Source organism: Pongo abelii, chromosome 23 (assembly GCF_028885655.2).
Source record: "Pongo abelii isolate AG06213 chromosome 23, NHGRI_mPonAbe1-v2.0_pri, whole genome shotgun sequence".
NCBI lineage: Eukaryota > Metazoa > Chordata > Mammalia > Primates > Hominidae > Pongo > Pongo abelii.
In genome coordinates, this window is record NC_085929.1 from 24,008,957 (window position 1) to 24,028,611 (window position 19,655).

The following is a 19,655-nucleotide window of genomic DNA, read 5'->3' on the forward strand; positions in this document are numbered from 1 at the left end:
GCGAGCCTTTCCCTACAGCTGTGAAAAGCCAGCAATCAGAAATGTTGTCAGAACGTAAAACCCAAAGATATTAAGCCAGAGTTTGGCTTGTGGTACTAGTCTTGGGACTATTCATTGCCAGTAACACTGTATGGAAAACCATGATTGCTGTAGCCACGGAGATGCAAGATGTACATCCCTATGGAAGTACTTTATTTTGGTCTAATTTCTAGTCTGGTTTCATCTTCCTTTACGTGCACTGAGTCCCATCTGCAATAGGTACAACCAGAGGACGCTGTTTGTTCTGTCATCAGCCAAACCTGCAACTAAGTCAGCCACTGAATTTTATTTTTCAAGGTGTAAATTTGATTGAATATAATTGAAATATTTACTGAAATCTCCAAGAACTTGAAACCATATATGCTAGTGAAGGTCATCCTCTACACACATCCACGTTACAAAAAATGTGTTGAAGGAAGCTATGGCCATCTCTCTCTCCCCCTTGGTGTGGTTATCTGTTTTAGAAGTATATCCTAGAGGGGGCCAGGTGCTGTGGCTCATGCCTGTAATCCCACCACTTTGGGAGGCCAAGGCAGGCGGATCACGAAGTCAGGAGATCGAGACCTTCCTGGCTAACACGGTGAAATCCCATCTCCACTAACAATAAAAAAAATTAGCCGGGCGTGGTGGCGCGTGCCTGTAGTCCCAGCTACTAGGGAGGCTGAGGCAGGAGAATGGCATGAACCCGGGAGGCGGAACTTGCAGTGAGCCAAGATTGCGCCACTGCACTCCAGCCTGGGTGACAGAGCAAGACTCCGTTTTTTTTTTTTTAAAAAAAAAAAAAGTATATCCTCAAGGGAGGGTGTGGGTTATTGCTTTCACTCATAGGGAAGTCAGTTTCTAATCCTGTTGCATCATCAGTGATTAAATGTGGTGATGACTTCTCAGTTGAGCTCTGGTTATGGACAGATTATAAAAAAATCATTGTGTAATTTAGCACAGTCTTTGCTGAGGACTCAAGGACTTCAGTGGCAGTGAGAAGGCCAGTACAGGTCAGCCCCCGAGGTAAATTGGGAGCCCTGTCACTGGAGCTCAGCTGGAGTGAGAGGTCACAGGAGGTTATGCTGGAGCTGCCACAGAGGATCCCGTGGGGCAAAGCTTGCCCCGTGCCTGATCCACCCGGTTGTACTTGTCTTTCTTCTCGTGTGTGCTCACATAAAACAACAACTGCTCCCAGCCAAATCTGTAAACTGTTCATAAGTATTGCTGTTGGATTCTCTTTTTTTTTGAAAAGGGAACAATGGTGGGGATAGGAAGCACTATAATATTTCCATCTCTTGTTCCTCAAAGTAGGTACCACCTTCCCATTATATCCGTGTTTCTTATGCCCATTGAAAATTACATAAGATACTTGGACATTTTTATTTATTTTATTTATTTATTTATTTATTTTTATTTATTTATTTTGAGACGGAGTCTCTCTCTGTCACCCAAGCTGGAATGCAGTGGCATGATCTCGGCTCACTGCGACCTCCACCTCCCAGGTTCAGGCGATTCTCCTGCCTCAGCCTCCCGAGTAGCTGGGATTACAGGCGCATGCCACCATGCCCAGCTAATTTTTTGTATTTTTAGTAGAGGTGGGGTTTCACCATGTTGGCCAGGCTGGTCTTGAACTCCTGACCTCATGATTCGCCTGCCTCAGCCTCCCAAAGTGCTGGGATTACAGGCGTGAGCCACCGCGCCCAGCGATACTTGGGCATTTTTAGATTTGAGGTATGCTTGAGTGTAAATTTGGAATCCTCATTTTCGTTTTTTCCTGGTGCATTTTGTTCCCCGTTTCCCCAAACCCCTTTCTCTTGCTCTGTCTAGGGTCTGGATGCAGACAGTCTCCGTGTGGAGCCATTGGGTGAAGACAATTCTGGGGCACTCTATTGGTATTTCTATGGAACACGAATGTACAAAGAGGACCCGGTACAAGGAAAATCCAATGGAGAACTCTCTTTGAGCAGGTACATTATTCAATGTCAGGGCATGATAGCTACTGTACTAAAATGTCATTAAGATTAAATGCATCAGCCGGGCACGGTGGCTCACGCCTGTAGTCCCAGCACTTTGGGAGGCTGAGGCAGGTGGATCACCAGGTCAGGAGATCGAGACCATCCTGGCTAACATGGTGAAACCCCGTCTCTACTAAAAATACAAAAAAAAAATTAGCCGGGCGTGGTGGCTGGCGCCTGTAGTCCCAGCTACTTGGGAGGCTGAGGCAGGACAATGGCGTGAACCCAGGAGGCGGAGCTTGCAGTGAGCGGAGATCACGCCACTGCACTCCAGCCTGGGCGAAGGAGCGAGACTCTGTCTCAAAAAAAAAAAAAAAAAAAAAAGATTAAATGCATCAGAATTCTACAGCACAATTTTCTTTTCCTAATAAAGGAATTCTCTAAGCATGCATGCGAAGAGATGGTAAGGAGATACTTCATGCAAAAACAAAAAGGAATTAATTCTCTGCTACCAGAGGGGTTAAATATACTTTTTTGATCTGAAGTTCTTGATAGGTTTCTGAGAAATGCCACTCCTCTTCCCACAGGCTGTTTTAATATAGCAGGTTTCTTCTCAGCAGCACAATCATTTCACTGCAGTAACAGTTTCATCTTGCATCGTCAGTCCTTGAGATCTCCTTTTTTCTACTAGAATTAATGATGTAGTTTAGGCCAGGCGCGGTGGCTCATGCCTGTAATCCCAGCACTTTGGGAGGCCGAGGCGGGCGGATCACGAGGTCAGGAGATGAGACCATCTTGGCTAATACAGTGAAACCCTGTCTCTACTAAAAATACAAAAAATTAGCTGGGTGTGGTGGCAGGCACCTGTAGTCCCAGCTACTCGAGAGGCTGAGGCAGGAGAATGGTGTGAACCCGGGAGGTGGATCTTGCAGTGAGCCAAGATCGTGCCACTGCACTCCAGCCTAGGGGACAGAGCGAGACTCCGTCAAAAAAAAAAAAAAAGAATTAGTGATGTAGTTTATGAACCTTAGTATCCATCAGTTTTAAGAACAGAAGGAACTTAAATGATGCCTGAAACATAAGCTTTACTAAGTAAGGAAGAGGCTGCATTTCCATAGCATCCCAAAACGATGCTAACCTCTTTTTTAGGCTTTCTTATTGCTAGGAGCATGCTTACTCTTCGGAAGATGTTAGATCTTAACCACATTTTAGTATTGCAAAGTGTTAGTTTTCTTCAGATCCATAGTCTAATAATGAAGACTGGAAGTTGCTCTTCCCTTTTCCTTTCACTGCTACATTTAATCCTTTTTGGTAATCTCATGGCCAGAAATACTGGTTTAAAATCATATGTAGCAATGCCAATCCTGTGCCAGAACATTTCTGTTTAATATTATTTGTTAGGGAAAGTGAAGGACAAAAAAATGTCTCAAGTATTCCTGGAAAAACGGGAAAAAGAAGAGGAAGACCCCCAAAACGGAAGAAACTGCAGGAGGAGATTCTGTTAAGGTAAGAAAATCTTGTTAGTTGTGGTCATAGACCATGGCAGAAGGGACCTTAATTCATTTATTCCTTTTTCTTTATTTTGCCTTTGCCATGGGAAGCACATTATTATGGCAACCTGAAACTGAGTCCTTATGAAATTACCACGTGTGCAGTACAGAGTCAGGAAGCCCTTAGTGGGTGACATCTGGCAAGTCACCTGCCGTCTCTAAGCGAGTCCTCTTACTAGATGATGGATGTGCACTTAATGAGGATTATATTGAACAAGACAATTTTTTTCATTCTTCAATTTTATATTTAATTTTAGCAAAGAAAAAGATACTTGGGGGATTTTCTTTTATATGGCATTGTCTTCTAGGAAATTTCATCATGTGAATCTTGCTATAGGAGTTTTCAAAATCTGACCTGTGCTGTGTAAATACATTTTTTACTTAAGGATCAGCTCTATCACTAAGCCTATTGAAGTGAGGCTGTATTCTTAAAAATTCTGATAACTCAGGACAAGTGGCTTCTTCCCTTCCTACTTAATCTAAATGCTTGAGTTAGGCTGAATTTCACCGTGTCACTTTTTAACCACTAAGAAATATTTCTAGGAAATCAGATTAAGAATATAGATCACTCAGGAGATCAAGACCATCCTGGCTAACACGGTGAAACCCCGTCTCTACTAAAAATACAAAAAGTTAGCCGGGCGTGGTGACAGGCGCCTGTTGTCCCAGCTACTCAGGAGGCTGAGGCAGGAGAATGACGTGAACCTGGGAGGCAGAGCTTGCAGTGAGCCGAGATCGTTCCACTGCACTCCAGCCTGGGAGACACAGTGATACTCCGTCTCAAAAAAAAAAAAAAAGAAGAATGTAGATCACTCAGATCCTGATTTTGACTCAATCAGCATCCACTTAACTTTCCAGAAGTTCAGCTTCAGATTGCAGCTGCCTATTTCTTGCTTATCCGTTTCTGTGACAAATATCCTGTAATTACTTACGTTTTATGTATCAACACCTGTTTCTGGGTTTGTTGGGATTCCACATGTCCTTCGATATTCAGAAAGCTGAGGGATACCTGTCTCCATTTCCCCATAAGTATCAAGAATCACAGTAGCTTAAGGTTGGGACTGTAGAATCATTTTAACAAGCATCCATGGACTTGTGCTACCCTCTACTGGTGATTTTTTTCCTTTAGAGCTGTGTGTGTAAGCCAGTATTTAAATATTTTTTCATTAAATTTAAAATTCAGTTTCCTGTTCATGCTGGCCACATTTCAGATGCTTAGCAGCCACGTGGTTTCTTGGATAATGCCAATAGAGAACATTTTCATTCTCATAGAAACTTGAATTGAAAACAAGCGAGAAGTCCAGAGTGTCCTTTCTGTTTCAGGGATACAAGTGAAAATGATACTTCATGCTATTGCATTATACACTTTGCATTTTGTCATTTAATCTCCAACGTCCCTGTGAGGTAGGCACTATTAATAGCTCCATTTTTGGGGAAAGTTAATTAACTTTCCTGAGGTCCCATTGTAAGTGGCACAGCTTGAATAGAGGCATTCCCCCTTCAGAGCCCATGCTCTTAACCCTCTACCTTAGGTAAGAATCAATTATAATAAATACACCTGTCTTCAGTGCGGCCCTGAATCAGGGAGGAGGACATTGGAATCCCTACAGTTCTTTTTCCTTGGCATTTAATTATTAACAGTTGCATCTCTCTGTTGACTGGAGCAGTGATAAAAAACAGGAACAAACAAAAAAAACAGTGCATCTGTTTGATTTCCAAAAAAAGTTTTAAAAGTTACTGCTCACGCCTGTAATCCCAACACTTTAGGAGGCCGAGGCAGGCAGATCATGAGGTCAGGAGTTCAAGACCAGCCTGGCCAACATGGTGAAACCTCATCTCTACTAAAAAATACAAAAATTAGCTGGACCTGGTGGCGGGTGCCTATGGTCCCAGCTACTCAGGAGGCTGAGGCAGGAGAATCATTTGAACCTGGGAGGCGGAGGTTGCAGTGAGCTGAAATCGCGCCATTGCACTCCAGCCAGGGTGACAGGGCAAGACTCCATCTCAAAAAAATAAAAATAAAAAATAAAAGTTACTGTTTTCTTATGCATTGATACTGTTGCCATAACATAGGGTAGCTGTATGTCGGTACTTCCTTCCTAGACCAGCATGCCTACATCCTAGCGTTCATTTATTCAGCGTTCCGCCTCCAAGCCTTGTCCCCTTAACACACACTTACACTCTCTTTGTGTTAAATTAATGGGGTCTACCATCCTGGGGTGGCACAGAACAATTTTGGACCTGTCTTTGTTTTAATTGGCACTTCTTTTTCCTATGTTTCAGTGAAAAGCAGGAAGAAAATTCCTTGGCATCTGAGTCACAGACAAGACATGGTAATGTTCTTTACTGGCGTTTAGAAAGAATTAAGTAAATATGATTCATTTATGCTAGGGTGTTGACTCTTTTTCTAGAGTCATACAAAGTAAAGGTTATTGCAATAGCCTTTTACCTACCCCCCGTACTCTTCTTCAGTTCTCTTCCTCACACCTTATCCTGCACCCAGCTCATCATCTCACTGAGGATTAAGATCAAAACTAGATCTTTTCACTCGTGCCCTGTTTACTAGGGACAGTGTAATAGACACCTCAACGTTGGAGTGAATAACCAGCTTCTCAAAGAGAGGCCTTTTTAATGTCAGTGCTTCGTGACACAATGGTTTCCTTATAGGCTTACTACATACTGGTTTCCTACCTAGATTTTAATTTTGTAATCCAAACAGCATAAAAATGGGAGGCACATACCAGTTTGCACAGTGTAGTAGAGGCAGGGTAGACTCTGCAAAGACTCAAACTCAAAACCATTTCTGTCAATAAATCATTTCTAGGCTGTGAATATCTATCTTGTTAAATTCACAGTAGTTATATTTGTATTGCCTTTAGACATTACATTTTTTTTTAGTTGTTAACAATGACTTTAACAGGAAAACCAGAAGTATACATTGTCAACTTTAAAATTAAAAAGAGGCCATTGCAGTGGCTCATGCCTGTAATCCCAGCACTTTGGGAGGTCGAGGTGAGTGGATCACTTGAGGTCAGGAGTTCGAGACCAGCCTGGCCAACATTGTGAAACCCCGTCTCTACTAAAAATACAAAAATTACCTGGGCGTGGTGGCAGGCACCTGTAATCCCAACTACTCAGGAGGCTGAGGCAGGAGAATCACTTGAATCCGGGAGGCGGAGGCTGCAGTGAGCTGAGATGGTGCCCCTGAACTCCATCCAGCCTGGACGACAGAGCAGGACTCTGCCTCTAAATAAATAAATAAATAAATAACATTTAAAAGTAGGCCAGGTGCAGTGGCTCACACCTGTAATCCCAGCACTTTGAGAGTTCAAAGCAGGCGGATCACTTGAGCTCAGGAATTAGAGACCAGCCTGGGCAACATGGCAAAACCCTGTCTCTACGAAAAATACAAAAGTTTAGCTGGGTGTGCTGGTACACACCTGTAGTCCCAGCTACTTTGGGGGTGCTGAGATGGGAAGATGGCTTGAGCCCAGGAGGTGGAGGATACAGTGAGCTGAGATGGCACTACTGCACTCCAGCCTGGACAATAGAGCCAGACCCTGTCTCAAAAAAAAAAAAAATTAAAAAGTAATAGGTCTCTTTTTTGAGTTCCTTGTTTTAGTCATGACCCACGGTAGAAACAAAATTGAGAATAAATAAGGAAAGGTCCTCATAGGATTTCCTATAGTGAATCCATTCCTTTATTTTCTAGGGTCCCAAGGGCCAGGCCAAGGTACTTGGTGGCTCCTGTGCCAAACAGAAGAAGAATGGAGACAGGTCACTGAGAGTTTTCGCGAGAGGACCTCCCTTCGAGAACGGCAGCTCTACAAGCTCCTCAGTGAGGACTTCCTGCCTGAGATCTGCAACATGATCGCCCAGAAGGTGCGCCACACTCTCTGCTCAGTCCTCCTCAGTGTTAGGCCTGATGCTGCATTGTTTAAGGATTATTCATGAGACCTTCCCCATACACACCACTGTCCCGGAAATAGTGCGGGCTTCCATTCTATCTGAACTCCAGTGTTAGAGTGGGACCTCATGCCGCCCCCTCTCCTTCACTGGGGTTCCTATCATGTTCTCCTTCCCCCAGGAAGTCCTCAGTGTCTACCACCCACCAATAGTGACGGTGGCTTTTCACAGCCTGGAACCAACTTTCCTTCTCCCATACACTCCTCAGGAAACATTCCTTGAGTCCCTATGTAATGCTTTAAAAAAAAAAAAAAAAAAAAAAAAAAAACATCTTATGGGTTTGTGTTTGTCCTTGTAGCTCCATTGCCAGCCCTTTGCCTGGATCTACTTGATTGTGTCCTCTTCACCAAATTCAGGGCGAGCTATAGTCTCATAAAACATATGCTCCATATTATCATGCATGTACACCCTACTTCATGACATTTTCAAACATCCTTCATCCTCTTTTTCTTTTTTTTTTTTTTTTTTTTTTTTTTTTTTTTTGAGTCTTCCTCTGTCTCCCAGGCTTCAGTGCAGTGGTGCAATCTCGGTTCACTGCAGCCTCTGCCTTCCAGGTTCAAGCGATTCTCCTGCCTCAGCCTCCTGAGTAGCTGGGATTATAGGCTCACACCACCACCATGCCCAGCTAATTTTTTGTGTTTTTAGTAGAGACAGGGTTTCACCATTTTGACCAGGCTGGTCTAGAACTCCTGACCTCAAGTGATATACTGCCTCAGCCTCCCAAAGTGCTGGGATTACAGGTGTGAGCCACTGCACCTGGCCTTTTTTTTTTTTAAGGACAAGCTCTCTCACTTTGTCGCCCAGGCTGGAATGTAGTGGCGCGATCACAGCTCACTGCAGCCTCGATTTCCCAGGCTCATGTGATCCTCTCATCTCAACCTCCCAAGTAGCTGGGGACACAGGCTTGTGCCACCACACCTAGCTAATTATTTTTTATTTTTTGTAGAGACGAGGTCTTGCTCTGCTGCCTAGGCTTGTCTCAAACTCCTGGCCTCAATCCATCCTCTTGTCTTGGCTTCCCAGAGTGCTGGGATTATAGGCATGAGCCACTGTGCCCAGCTTTTATTGCTTTAAGACAGGGTCTTGCTCTGTTTCCCAAGCTGGAGTACAGTGGTGCAGTCATAGCTCACTGCAGCCTCAACCTCCCAGACCGAAGTGATCCTCTCAAGTAGCTGGGACTGCAGGCACATGCCACCATGTCTGGCTAATCTTTTAATTTTTTCTGTGCGTAGGGCTTCCTTATGTTGCCCGGGCTGGTCCTGAACTCCTGGGCTGAAGCACTCTTCCTGCCTCAGCCTCCCAAAGTGCTGGGATTACAGGTGTGAGCCACCACACCTGGCGCCCTCTCTACTTCCTTACCCATTTAAATACTACTCTCTCAAAAGCCTTACTTAAATGTCACTATGTCCATGAACTGTCCTTGTTTCCCCCAGCCTTTTGTCGCTTAACATGTTTCTTTATGCTTATTTTATATCTTTGTGAGTTCAAGCTTCTTCATCTCAAGGACCATGTCTTACTCATCTTTTTAACAGCCACGACACCTAATGTCATTTCTTTTCTTGTTTTTGTTTGTTTGTTTGTTTGTTTTGAGACAGACTCACTCTGTCACTCAGGGTGGAGTGCAGTGGCACAATCTCAGCCCCCGCAGCCTCCACCTCCTGAGTTCAAGCAATTCTCATGCCTCAGCCTCCCAAGTAGCTGGGACTATAGGCGTGTGCCACCATGCCCAGCTAATGTTTCTATATTTTTAGTAGAGATGAGGTTTCGCTGTGTTGGCCAGACTGGTCTTGACTCCTGGCCTCAAGTGATCCACCCACCTTGGCCTCCCAAGTGTTATGATTACAGGCGTGAGCCACCACATTTAGCCTGCCTTGCCTTTTCTATCGTGGTTGGTTGATAATTATTCAGTTTGCTTATTTCATATCGATAATATTTCTGATTATTGATACATGTTAATAGAGGACCAGAAATATTTGACCATTTGCCAGTGAAATATGAAGAGAAAGTATTTGTAAATCATCACTGCAGTACCTACAAGGAGGCAAACATGTCAAATGTATTATTTAATTTGTTGTAGATCTGGTGCTGTGTCTAACCCTTAAGCAGGTTGATGCTTTAGGGAAAGTCCTAGAAATTACCTTTCTCTAATAACGGGAACTTACAAACAGTGCTTCAAGACTTCCGCCGTCCCGGATGATCCAGAAAACCTCCGTTTCACCATCAGTGTACTTAAGTTCATGTACGATAATTGCATTCTGTTTTTGTGATCAGCAATTCACTGCAACAATTTTTCTAGGAATTAAAATATATAATCTAATTTTCTTAAAGTAACAATGATGTAAAGAGATAGTTTTTATGACTTTGCATAACCTTGCGTATGACTTTATTGATATCATCAGTCATGGCACATTAAATTATCTGCAAATATACCCAATCACCTTAAGCCTTCTTTTATCATTTCTGCTTTTTTTACTGCTATATTCAGCCTAACATTTTGGGGGATAGAAGAATTAAGGGGAAAAAAAACTTAAAGCATAAAACTGATGATTTTGATTAAAAATTTCAAGAATTGATTCTTTTCAAAAGAAGAAAAATTCAAATAAGCTAACCCTTAAATAGGGTAATCTTTAAATACAATTTTCAAGAACCATGGAGTTGCAGACCAGAAAGAAATAATGGATTTGATATTTTCAAAGAAATAGATAGTGCTTTTAAGTTCAAAAACCTCAATGAAGTCCTATTAACCAGAAGAATAGTATAGTAAGAAAAATCTAAATTGGGAAGTAGAAAATCTTAGCAGACTAGTAATTAGGGAGTTTTCACAGAAGGATCGATTTATTCACAGGTAAAGTTTTCTAAACCTTCAAGGAAAAGATAACTTCCAAACATTTCCAAAATGAAAGAAATAACTGGAAGCTACTCTGTTTGTTCTGATACAGATGTCTTTGAATGCCAGACCTGATAAAATGAAACATACTCTCCTCACTTCATAGTATATACAATAATGCCCCAAGTAACCACGTTTTGGTCAATGACAAACCACTTATACCACTGTGGTCCCATAAGATTATAATCGAGCTGAAAATTTCCTATCGTCATAGCCTTTATGACACTGTAGCACAATTCCATTTCTTTTTATAAATTGAGTGCAGCCTGAGTGCGTTGTGTTTACAAGGTCTACAGCAGTGTACTGTAATATCCTAACCTTCACATTCACGCCACTCAGTCACCGACTCAGCAGAGCAACTGCCAGTCCTGCAAGCTCCATTCATGATAAGTGCCCTATCTCGGTGTGCCAGTTCTTAAATCTTTTATACTGTATTTTTACTGTACCTTTTCTATTTATGTGTGTTTAGATACACAAATACTTTACCATTGTGTGTCTGGGATTGTATGTAGTAGGCTACACCACCTAGGAACAATAGGCTGTATATCCTGTAGTCTGGGTGTGTAGTCAGCTGTACCATCTAGGGTTGTATATAGTAGACTACACCATCTAGGAGTAATAGGTTATACCCCATAACCTAGGTGTGTAGCACACTACACCATCTAGGGTTGTAGTAGGCTATACCATCTAGGACCAACAGGCTGTACCCCATAGCTAGCTGTGTAGTAGGCTATGCCATCTAGTCCCTGAATTCTGTATTGCTGAAAACATAACAGAATCACCTAAGAATGTGGTTTCTCAAAATGTATCCTCATTGTTAAGTATAACACATAACTGCGTGTCAGATTGTTAATAGTGACAAGTAAAAGCTATCTTGTTACCAAAAGAATAATGTTTGAGACTATCTTACTGGTAATACTGTTTTGGAGTCTTATCCAGTGTAACACAATAAAGAATAGTAAGATGCAACATTTAAAAATGTTGACCTGGGGCCAGGGACGTGGTGGCTCATGCCTGTAATCCCAGCACTTTGGGAGACTGAAGCAGGTAGATCACCTGAGGTCTAGAGTTCAAGACCAGCCTGGCCAACATGGCAAAACCCCATCTCTACTAAAAATATTAGGCATGGTGGCGGGTGCCTGTAATTCCAGCCACTCAGGAAGCTGAGGCAGGAGAATTGCTTGAACTCAGGAGGCGGAGGTTGCAGCGAGACGAGATCGCACCACTGCACTCCAGCCTGGGCGACAGAGCGAGAAGGAAAAAAAAAAAACGAAAAGAAAATGCAGTGTGTAATGGAGGCACAAGAAACGGGGTAGTGGAAGAGGGGTTAACATGGTATATGGAAAAGTCAGGAGCTTTTCTTTCAAACCTACTTAAATTATGGCACTCCCCTGTCCTGTCCCTTGGATAAGTTTCTTGATACCATTCCATTTCAACTGCTTTCTTTTCTTTTTCTTTTTTTTTTTTTTTTTTTTTTTTTTCTAAACAGAGAAAGGGACCTACTCTGTTACCCAGGCTGGCGTGCAGTAGCGTGATCATAGCTCATTGTAGCTTTGAATTCTTGGGCTCAAACGATTCTCCTCCCTCAGCCTCCTGAGCACCTACAGGCACACACCACCATGCCCAGTTAATTTTTTAATTTTTTGTAGAAATGGGGTCCATGTCAGTTTTCTTATTAGTAAAATGGAATGCAATCACTTGACAGAAGTTTTTGTGGGAATTAAACAAAGAACCCATGTCAATGTACAGAGCATAGTATTTGGCAATCAAAAGACACTACTCAGTCCTCTCCCGTTGTTTATGGTAGTGGATAATTGATGAGACACCTTGATAGAAAACTAAACCCACATTTTATAGTAAGATAAAGGCAATAATGGATGACATTAATCCTTCTCTCTCCGCCATCAGAAGATTTGATACATCTTTGTGGAGGTATTATATGATCGTCCTCTAAACTTTGAAATAATAATCAGAAGGTAAGACCTGCTGTGATGGCCATATAAAAGTTTACTTAAACCTTTTTTTTGTTTGTTTAAATAAAAGGCGATGTAGATACCGGTAGAGCTTGTTGCTTGTGTTACAGAATATACAGCTTTATAAACTTTAATTTCTCAACAAATAAATTGACTAAGGGTATAGATGGTTTACAGATGCGGCGATGGGAAAGTGCGTAGGGAAACATTCGCCTTCTGTATCAAGAATAGCGTTTTTCTCATTCGTAGCTTTTATCTGATTTGGCAGGATTGAAGTGAAGCTGGCATTGGCATTTTTGCAACTGTCATGGTAAACTGGCATAATCCCTTTGGAAGACAGTTCCCTGATAAGTTTTTACTGTATTTAAAGTTGAAGAGATCTTATTAGAGTCTTGAGGCTTATAAAATAATTGCTATCTCAGTGCTTTGGGAGTCCAGGGTGGTACGATTGAGGCCAGTAGTTTGAGGCTGCAGTGAGTTATGATTGCACCACTGCACTCCATCCTTGGCGACAGAACAAGAACCTATGAAAAAAAAAAAAAGAGCTTATAGGCATATTTCAGGAAACTGCTGGGGTAGGTTTTTTGGGACAAGTACTTAAAGAAGGTCATGACAGCGTTTGATAATTGGGCTTGCATTTGCATTAGGCACTAGTCATTCTATTTCTTTCTTTCTTTCTTTCTTTGAGATGGAGTCTTGCTCTGTCACCCAGGCTGGAGTGCAGTGGCATGATGTCAGCTCACTGCAAGCTCTGCCTGCCAGGTTCAAGCAATTCTCCTGTCTCAGCCTCCTGAGTAGCTGGGACTACAGGCACGCACCACCATGCCTGGCTAATTTTTTTTTATATGTTTAGTAGAGATGGGGTTTCACCATGTTGGTCAGGATGGTCTCGATCTCCTGATTTTGTGATCCACCCACCTCGACCTCCCAAAGTGCTGGGATTACAGGCGTGAGCCACCCCACCCAGCCCGAAACAGAAAAGCTTTCTAAAGTTGCTGACTCATTAAATGTACCCCCGTGGCTTTGCGGTATGTTTAAGTTGTATAAACCACCCCTTCTTGTCATTTTCTATCCTATAATTCCTTACCTAATGGATTAAGTGGCGCCAGAACCGACCCTGGAGAATGCAGATTTTTGATGCAGAAGTCATGGAAGTTATGTTATCTTAAGGGAAGGCCTTTGCTTGTCACCTTTTAATAGTAGGTTACAGTTGGTGATGCCATGGGGCTCATTCCTCACAAATTGCAAAATTTACATGTGCTAATAAACCTTGGCCTTCAAAAGTAGTAACCTAGATACAAGTAGTTCTCCATGGCTTTCTTTGAAATTTCCTACAAGGACTGCTTTCCAGCCTGGTGCATTTCCTTGGCACTCACCGCGTTCTGCTCGCCGAGCCCTTTTCCCACCCCTGCTCTCTCCCTGGCTTCCCCTCCTGGGCAACTGCTCTCACTTCTCACTGCTGCCACTGTGCTGCCTTTGCCCGGCGGCCCACCTCCGGTTGCTCCTGATGCCCCCTCCCAGAGCCGCCCCTTTAGCTGAAGGTGATAAAGCATGGTTTTCCCTTTGTAATTTGGGAAGATAATTTTTTTTTTTTTCACTGTTTAAACTGTTAAGGGAGTTTTTGCCAGTGATACATATTATAAAAGACACTTGTTTGTCTCCAAGTTTTTGTTTTTATTTTTTCAAGAGAATAAACTGGCTTATGTCCCTACACAGCTGAGCAGTGGTTTTCCCTGATTGTCCTAAGGAAGGCTTTGGCCCTAACCTGTGTGCCTCATTGGCCACTTTTTTACTGGCAGCAGCAGCAGCAGCAGCATCAGTAGTTGAGAACACCCTAATCTATCTTTTCCTTTCTCTTCTTCACTTCTAACTATAGGGAAAATGTCCACAGCGCACAAAGGCAGAGTTGCATCCTAGGTGGATGTCTGACCACCTGTCCATCAAACCCGTCAAGCAAGAGGTGAGTGTGTGTGAGAGTAGTGAGGAGGAGCTTTCCTGATGAAAGAGACGGATCCTTTTCATGTACTTCCATTCCTGCCTTTTTATTTTCCTTCATTTTTTTTCCTAAACCCCAAATGTTTATTTAGCAATCTTATGCTTAAGATGGCATTTCTAGAAAGAGAAAGAATTAGAAGACGTGAGGCCACACTCTGGTTCTGACAGTCTCCTGGGATAGTAGGCATGTCCACATTTAATAAGAATACTGCAATAGGTAAATGTATAGGAGCAGTTCACAAATGCAAAGATGGGAGGATTTAGAGCTGGGCAACGGAAGGAGAATTTGAATAGGCAGAGCCATATTTGTCCTGAATCCTGAGATGGCTGGGATTGATGGAGGGGGAGCAAAGAGGGTGGGAGAGGTGAGGCAGAAGGCATCCCACACTACAGGAGTAGTAGAAACAAAAGCACAGAGACAGGAAATTATATAAATTTATATAAAATGATATAAATATATATGGTCAAAAAACAGTATATATTAGAGCCGGGCACGGGTAGCTCATGCCTGTAATCCGAGCACTTTAAAAGGCCAAGGCAGGTGGATTGCTTGCACTCACGAGTTCAAGACCAGCCTGGCCAACATGGCAAAACCCCATCTCTACTAAAAATACAAAAATTAGCTGGGTGTGGTGGCAGGTACCTGTAATCCCAGCTACTTGGGAGGCTGAGGCAGGAGAATTGCTTGAACCCGGGAGGCGGATTGCACCGCTGCACTCCAACCTGGGCGACAGAGTGAAACTCTGTCTCAAAAAAAAAAAAAAAAGAAAAAAGAAAAGAAAACTTGCGAGTTTGTGGCAAGTTTGTTGTTTTGTTTCTAATTGGAGGTGTAGCATGGACCTGAAAAGGGTCCAGGAATGAGAGAGCGTGGATCTGGCTGATCTGTGGGGAGATGAAATTCTTAGGTGTCAAGACCTCACCATGGAGGGTAGATAATCACATTTCTTCTGAGACACAAAGCAAAACGACATAAATGGGAGGGCAGGGAAATGTTTAGGTCACATGAAAGAGAGAGGGCCTCATGTGGGAGTTTGAGATATAATGTTAGGTGAAGAAAGAATGTTTGGTGCAACCACTAATTACTAATAAAAGAGTTGTCCAAGCAGCATTCTGGAGCTTACTGTGTTTCGGCATTTTCATTTTGTAATGTAGCTCAGGAGCCTGAAGCAGGAGATAAACTTGAGCCTAGGAGTTTGAGACCAGCCTGGGCAACATAGCAAGACCCCACCTCTGAAAAAAAAAGTAGTTAAATTACTTTATCACATCACATCACACTGTAGGAAGGGACAACACTTTTTAACCGTTTATCTCCTTTGGGCACTCTTTCATCGAATATTTAAACAGTTCAGTGATCGTAGAGAGTTTTGAGTTAAGCGACAGTAGTTTTACTCTGGACCATGTCTTTGAATTGTTACGTTATGGAGCCTTCCTTTTGCCTTTCAGTAACATTTTCATGGCTCTTAAATTTGAGTGACGACACGATGTTCTGTTACAGAGATCTTGTCAGTAACTAAATACATTCTACCTTGAGCCCTGAAAAGGGAAAGCTAATTTATAAATTTGTATTTACTTCAGTATATTTTGATTTCACATCTGTCTCTTTTTAACTCAGAGATGTGTCTTGCCCAATGTTTAATTACCTGGGGATTGACAATTCTATTAATGATTGACCTCCCTTCTCCAGTATCCTCTTCCTCCTAGTAGTCACTAATTGCAGAGCGGCCTTTGGTCCCTGGTATTCAGCCATGTTGTCAAATGGTTTTCTAGCCTGGCCTTGTTGGGCTCTCTCTGTTGTCTTTATTACCTTGACAGTTAACACCTCCTTGCAAGCTTCCTTTTCTGTTTACTGTTCACTGCCCTGAGCATTCCTAGATGCCATAACTTACACTTCAGACTGCGTAGCAGGCTGAATAGACTGAAAGGTCCTTCATTGCTCCAAGCAAAACTTTGGCATCAAACACTAAAATTTCTTCTTTTATTCTTGGCAGTGTTTGAGCTTTCTTTTATTCTACTCCTTACTTCGAACGAAAAGAAACCACAGTATTACAGAGACTGTAAAGTATCTGTTGTGGTCCCCGATATCCTGGAGAAACCCTTAGCGGTGACATGACTTTTTAAGCATGGAGGCAGGGTTTCTGGCCTCTATTGGTCACTCAGCAGTCCAAACTTATTGCCTGATAAAAGACTTTGAGTTGTGCGTTCTTGGGGAAAATATCAGTGAGGGGAGACTGTCTCGCTGAACTCGGATTCGGGATGCAGTGGTTATTTTTGTCCGGAAACTTTGGTCATTGCTGTTGCTAGGGAGCTGTTTGTTGGGTGTTAGTCTCAAATGTGCTGCTAACAGGAGCAAGGGTGCCAGCAAGTCTGATACCTGCCCTCAGAGAGGGGAGCATGTAAGGGCACAGCGTGTTGGGCATTGCTAAAACCAGGGGTTCTGTTGAATCGTCCTTGACTGGATTTTAAAGTGTTGTTTCTCATTAGCCTCTCATTAAAAACCCCATTGATTCTAGCAGGCCTCTTATCTGTAAAGCATTCCTACACCAACATCTATCCCATTTGCAACTGACCTCACCTTTTAAAGAAAAAAATTACAGCCTAAGACAGTATCACATTTTTTTAACTGTGCAGGTTTATTTTTGCTTGGCCAGTTGTCATTCATTTGGTTGTACTGGTTCTTTAATAGTTAAAACACTACAAAAAGTGAGTCCTGTTTTTTAGTGGTGTTTTCATCAAGACTTGCTTTACCTTGCCTCGGCCTAGTGCTGAAAATCAGCACAGGAATTTTAAAACAGACTTGTGGGCCAGGCATGGTGGCTCACGCCTGTAATCCCAGCACTTTGGGAGGCCGAGTTGGGCAGATCACGAGGTCAGGAGATCGAGACCATCCTGGCTAACACGATGAAACCCCATCTCTACTAAAAATACAAAAAATTAGCCGGGTGTGGTAGTGGGCGCCTGTAGTCCCAGCTACTTGGGAGGAGAATGGCGTGAACCCGGGAGGCAGAGTTTGCAGTGAGCTGAGATCGCACCACTGCACTCCAGCCTGGGCGACAGAGCAAGACTCCATCCCAAAAAAAAAAAAAAAAAAGCAGACTTGTGGTTCACAACATAGATTATTTTTTTTTTCTCAGATGTGTGTAATGTCATTTAGGTAAAATTGTAATTGTTGAGAATTCACATCAGATGGGAAACTGCTAAAATGGTAACCCATGCTGATGAAAGAAAAAAGGCCCAGAGAAATGTGAGGCAGACATATCCAGCTAAGCAGGAGGTGTTTGCAAGTGCAGGGCCGTGCTGGAGGAGGGGGCAGATTGTGGAGAAAGTGGTCTGAGACAGGTGGAGCAATAACTAGGGGACAGATGGCATCGGCGAGGGCAGAGCCACAGCTGGGCGTGGCCGGTGCAGGCTCCCACCTGCCCACCATGTCTTTATAGAAAATGTGGAGACTACATGGAGAAAACTGTAAAAGACCTGGTAATCCCACAACTCAGGAATCATTACTATTTACGTTTTTACGTATTTGCTTCAGGCTTTTCCTTTATGCATTTATTACAAAACGATCATATTGAGCATTATTCTGTGACCCATATGCTTTCTTTTGAGATACTTTGTAATCAGTATATTGAGACATTCATACACTTCAAGAATTGTTTAGATTCTGATACCCAGATTTAAGCATGTGAACATGTGATGAGATTTTTAAACATACAATAAAAGCTATTCATAATTTGCTGTACTACCAACCTTTTTTTTTTTTTTTTTTTTTTTTTTTGAGACGGAGCCTCGCTCTGTCGCCCAGGCTGGAGTGCAGTGGTGCGATCTCGGCTCACTGCAAGCTCCACCTCCCAGGTTCACGCCATTCTCCTGCCTCAGCCTCCCAAGTAGCTGGGACTACAGGCGCCCGCCACTATGCCCGGCTAATTCTCTGTATTTTTAGTAGAGACGGGGTTTCACTGTGTTAGCCAGGATGGTCTTGATCTCCTGACCTCGTGATCTGCCCACCTCGGCCTCCCAAAATGCTGGGATTACAGGCATGAGCCACCACGCTCGGCCAGTACCAACCTTAAATTAGTTACTTTGGGGGGCGTAAGTCAAATGGTTTAAACTGTGAGGCTGTTGAACGTACCTAAGGAATACCTTCCTATATTATATATGTACATGACTTCTTTGTGTAAAGGTCTTTTCACTTGAATTTCTATGTTACCTGGCTCTGGAAGTCACTACTCAGGAGCTTATGGTCCAAAGAGGAGAGGGACAGATAACCAGGATTGGTCAAAATATAGAGATACATATATGGATATATATACATATACACACACATATTTACAGTTATATACGTACATATACACATTTATATTTATATGTGTATACATTTTATATGTATATCTACATATATACATGTATGTATGCACACGTGTGTATACATATGGATGGCACAGCAGAAGGGAACAGAAATCTCGAAGTGCAAGCCCTCAAGAAGCAGCATATTATGATAAATCCCTTCTTTAGAAAAGTATTGATATGGTTTGGCTCTGTGTCCCCACCCAGAGCTCATCTCGAATTGTAATCCCCACATGTCAGGGGAGGGGCCTGGTGGGAGGTGATGAATCATGGGATGGACTTCCCCTTGCTGTTCTTGTGATGGTGTGTGAGTTCTCAGGAGATCTGGTTGGTGTTTTGTTTTGTTTTGTTTTGAGACGGAGTTTTTCTGTTGTTGCCCAGACTGGAGTGCAGTGGCGCCATCTCGGCTCACTGCAACCTCCACGTCCTGGGTTCAAGCTATTCCCCTGCCTCAGCCTCCCGAGTAGCTGGGATTACAGGCATCTGCCACCACGCCTGGCTAATTTTGTATTTTTAGTAGAGACGGGGTTTCTCCATGTTGGTCAGGCTGGTCTTGAACCCCCGACCTCAGGTGAACTGCCCGCCTCGGCCTCCCAAAGTGCTGGGATGACAGGCGTGAGCCACCGCGCCCGGCCAAGATCTGGTTGTTTTAAAGTGTGTGGCGCATCCCCCGTCGCACATGCGCACTTGCGCTTTCTGTCTCTGTCTCTCCTGCTTCGCTGTGCTAAGGACATGCTTCCTTTCCCCTCGCCTTCCGCCACGATTATAAGTTTCCTGAGGCCCCCCCAGTCATCCTTTCTATACAGCCTGTGGAATTGTGAGTCAATTAAGCCTCTTTTCTTCATATATCCCAGTCTCATGTAGTTCTTTATAGCAGTGTGAGAACGGAGGAATACCGGTATCATTTCTACTACTGATACCACAGGTTAAGTTATATATTATGCCATCTTCGAGTAACACTTGAAGC

At 43.0% G+C, this 19,655-nt stretch overlaps 1 protein-coding gene across 6 annotated transcripts in view; it reads left to right on the forward strand.

Annotated features, from left to right (window-relative positions):
• LOC112130645 (chromatin remodeling regulator CECR2) overlaps window positions 1-19,655 on the forward strand; it is a 198,712-nt gene that overhangs the window by 134,220 nt on the left and 44,837 nt on the right. For 5 of the 6 annotated variants that reach the window (XM_054543016.2, XM_054543017.2, XM_054543018.2 and 2 more), the window contains exons 4-8: window positions 1,849-1,988; window positions 3,378-3,482; window positions 5,810-5,859; window positions 7,239-7,408; window positions 14,229-14,312. In XM_054543016.2, the coding sequence (XP_054398991.2) occupies window positions 1,849-1,988; window positions 3,378-3,482; window positions 5,810-5,859; window positions 7,239-7,408; window positions 14,229-14,312 (549 nt within the window). The remainder of the gene's footprint in view (window positions 1-1,848; window positions 1,989-3,377; window positions 3,483-5,809; window positions 5,860-7,238; window positions 7,409-14,228; window positions 14,313-19,655) is intronic. The other variant, XM_024240174.3, reaches the window with a different exon arrangement.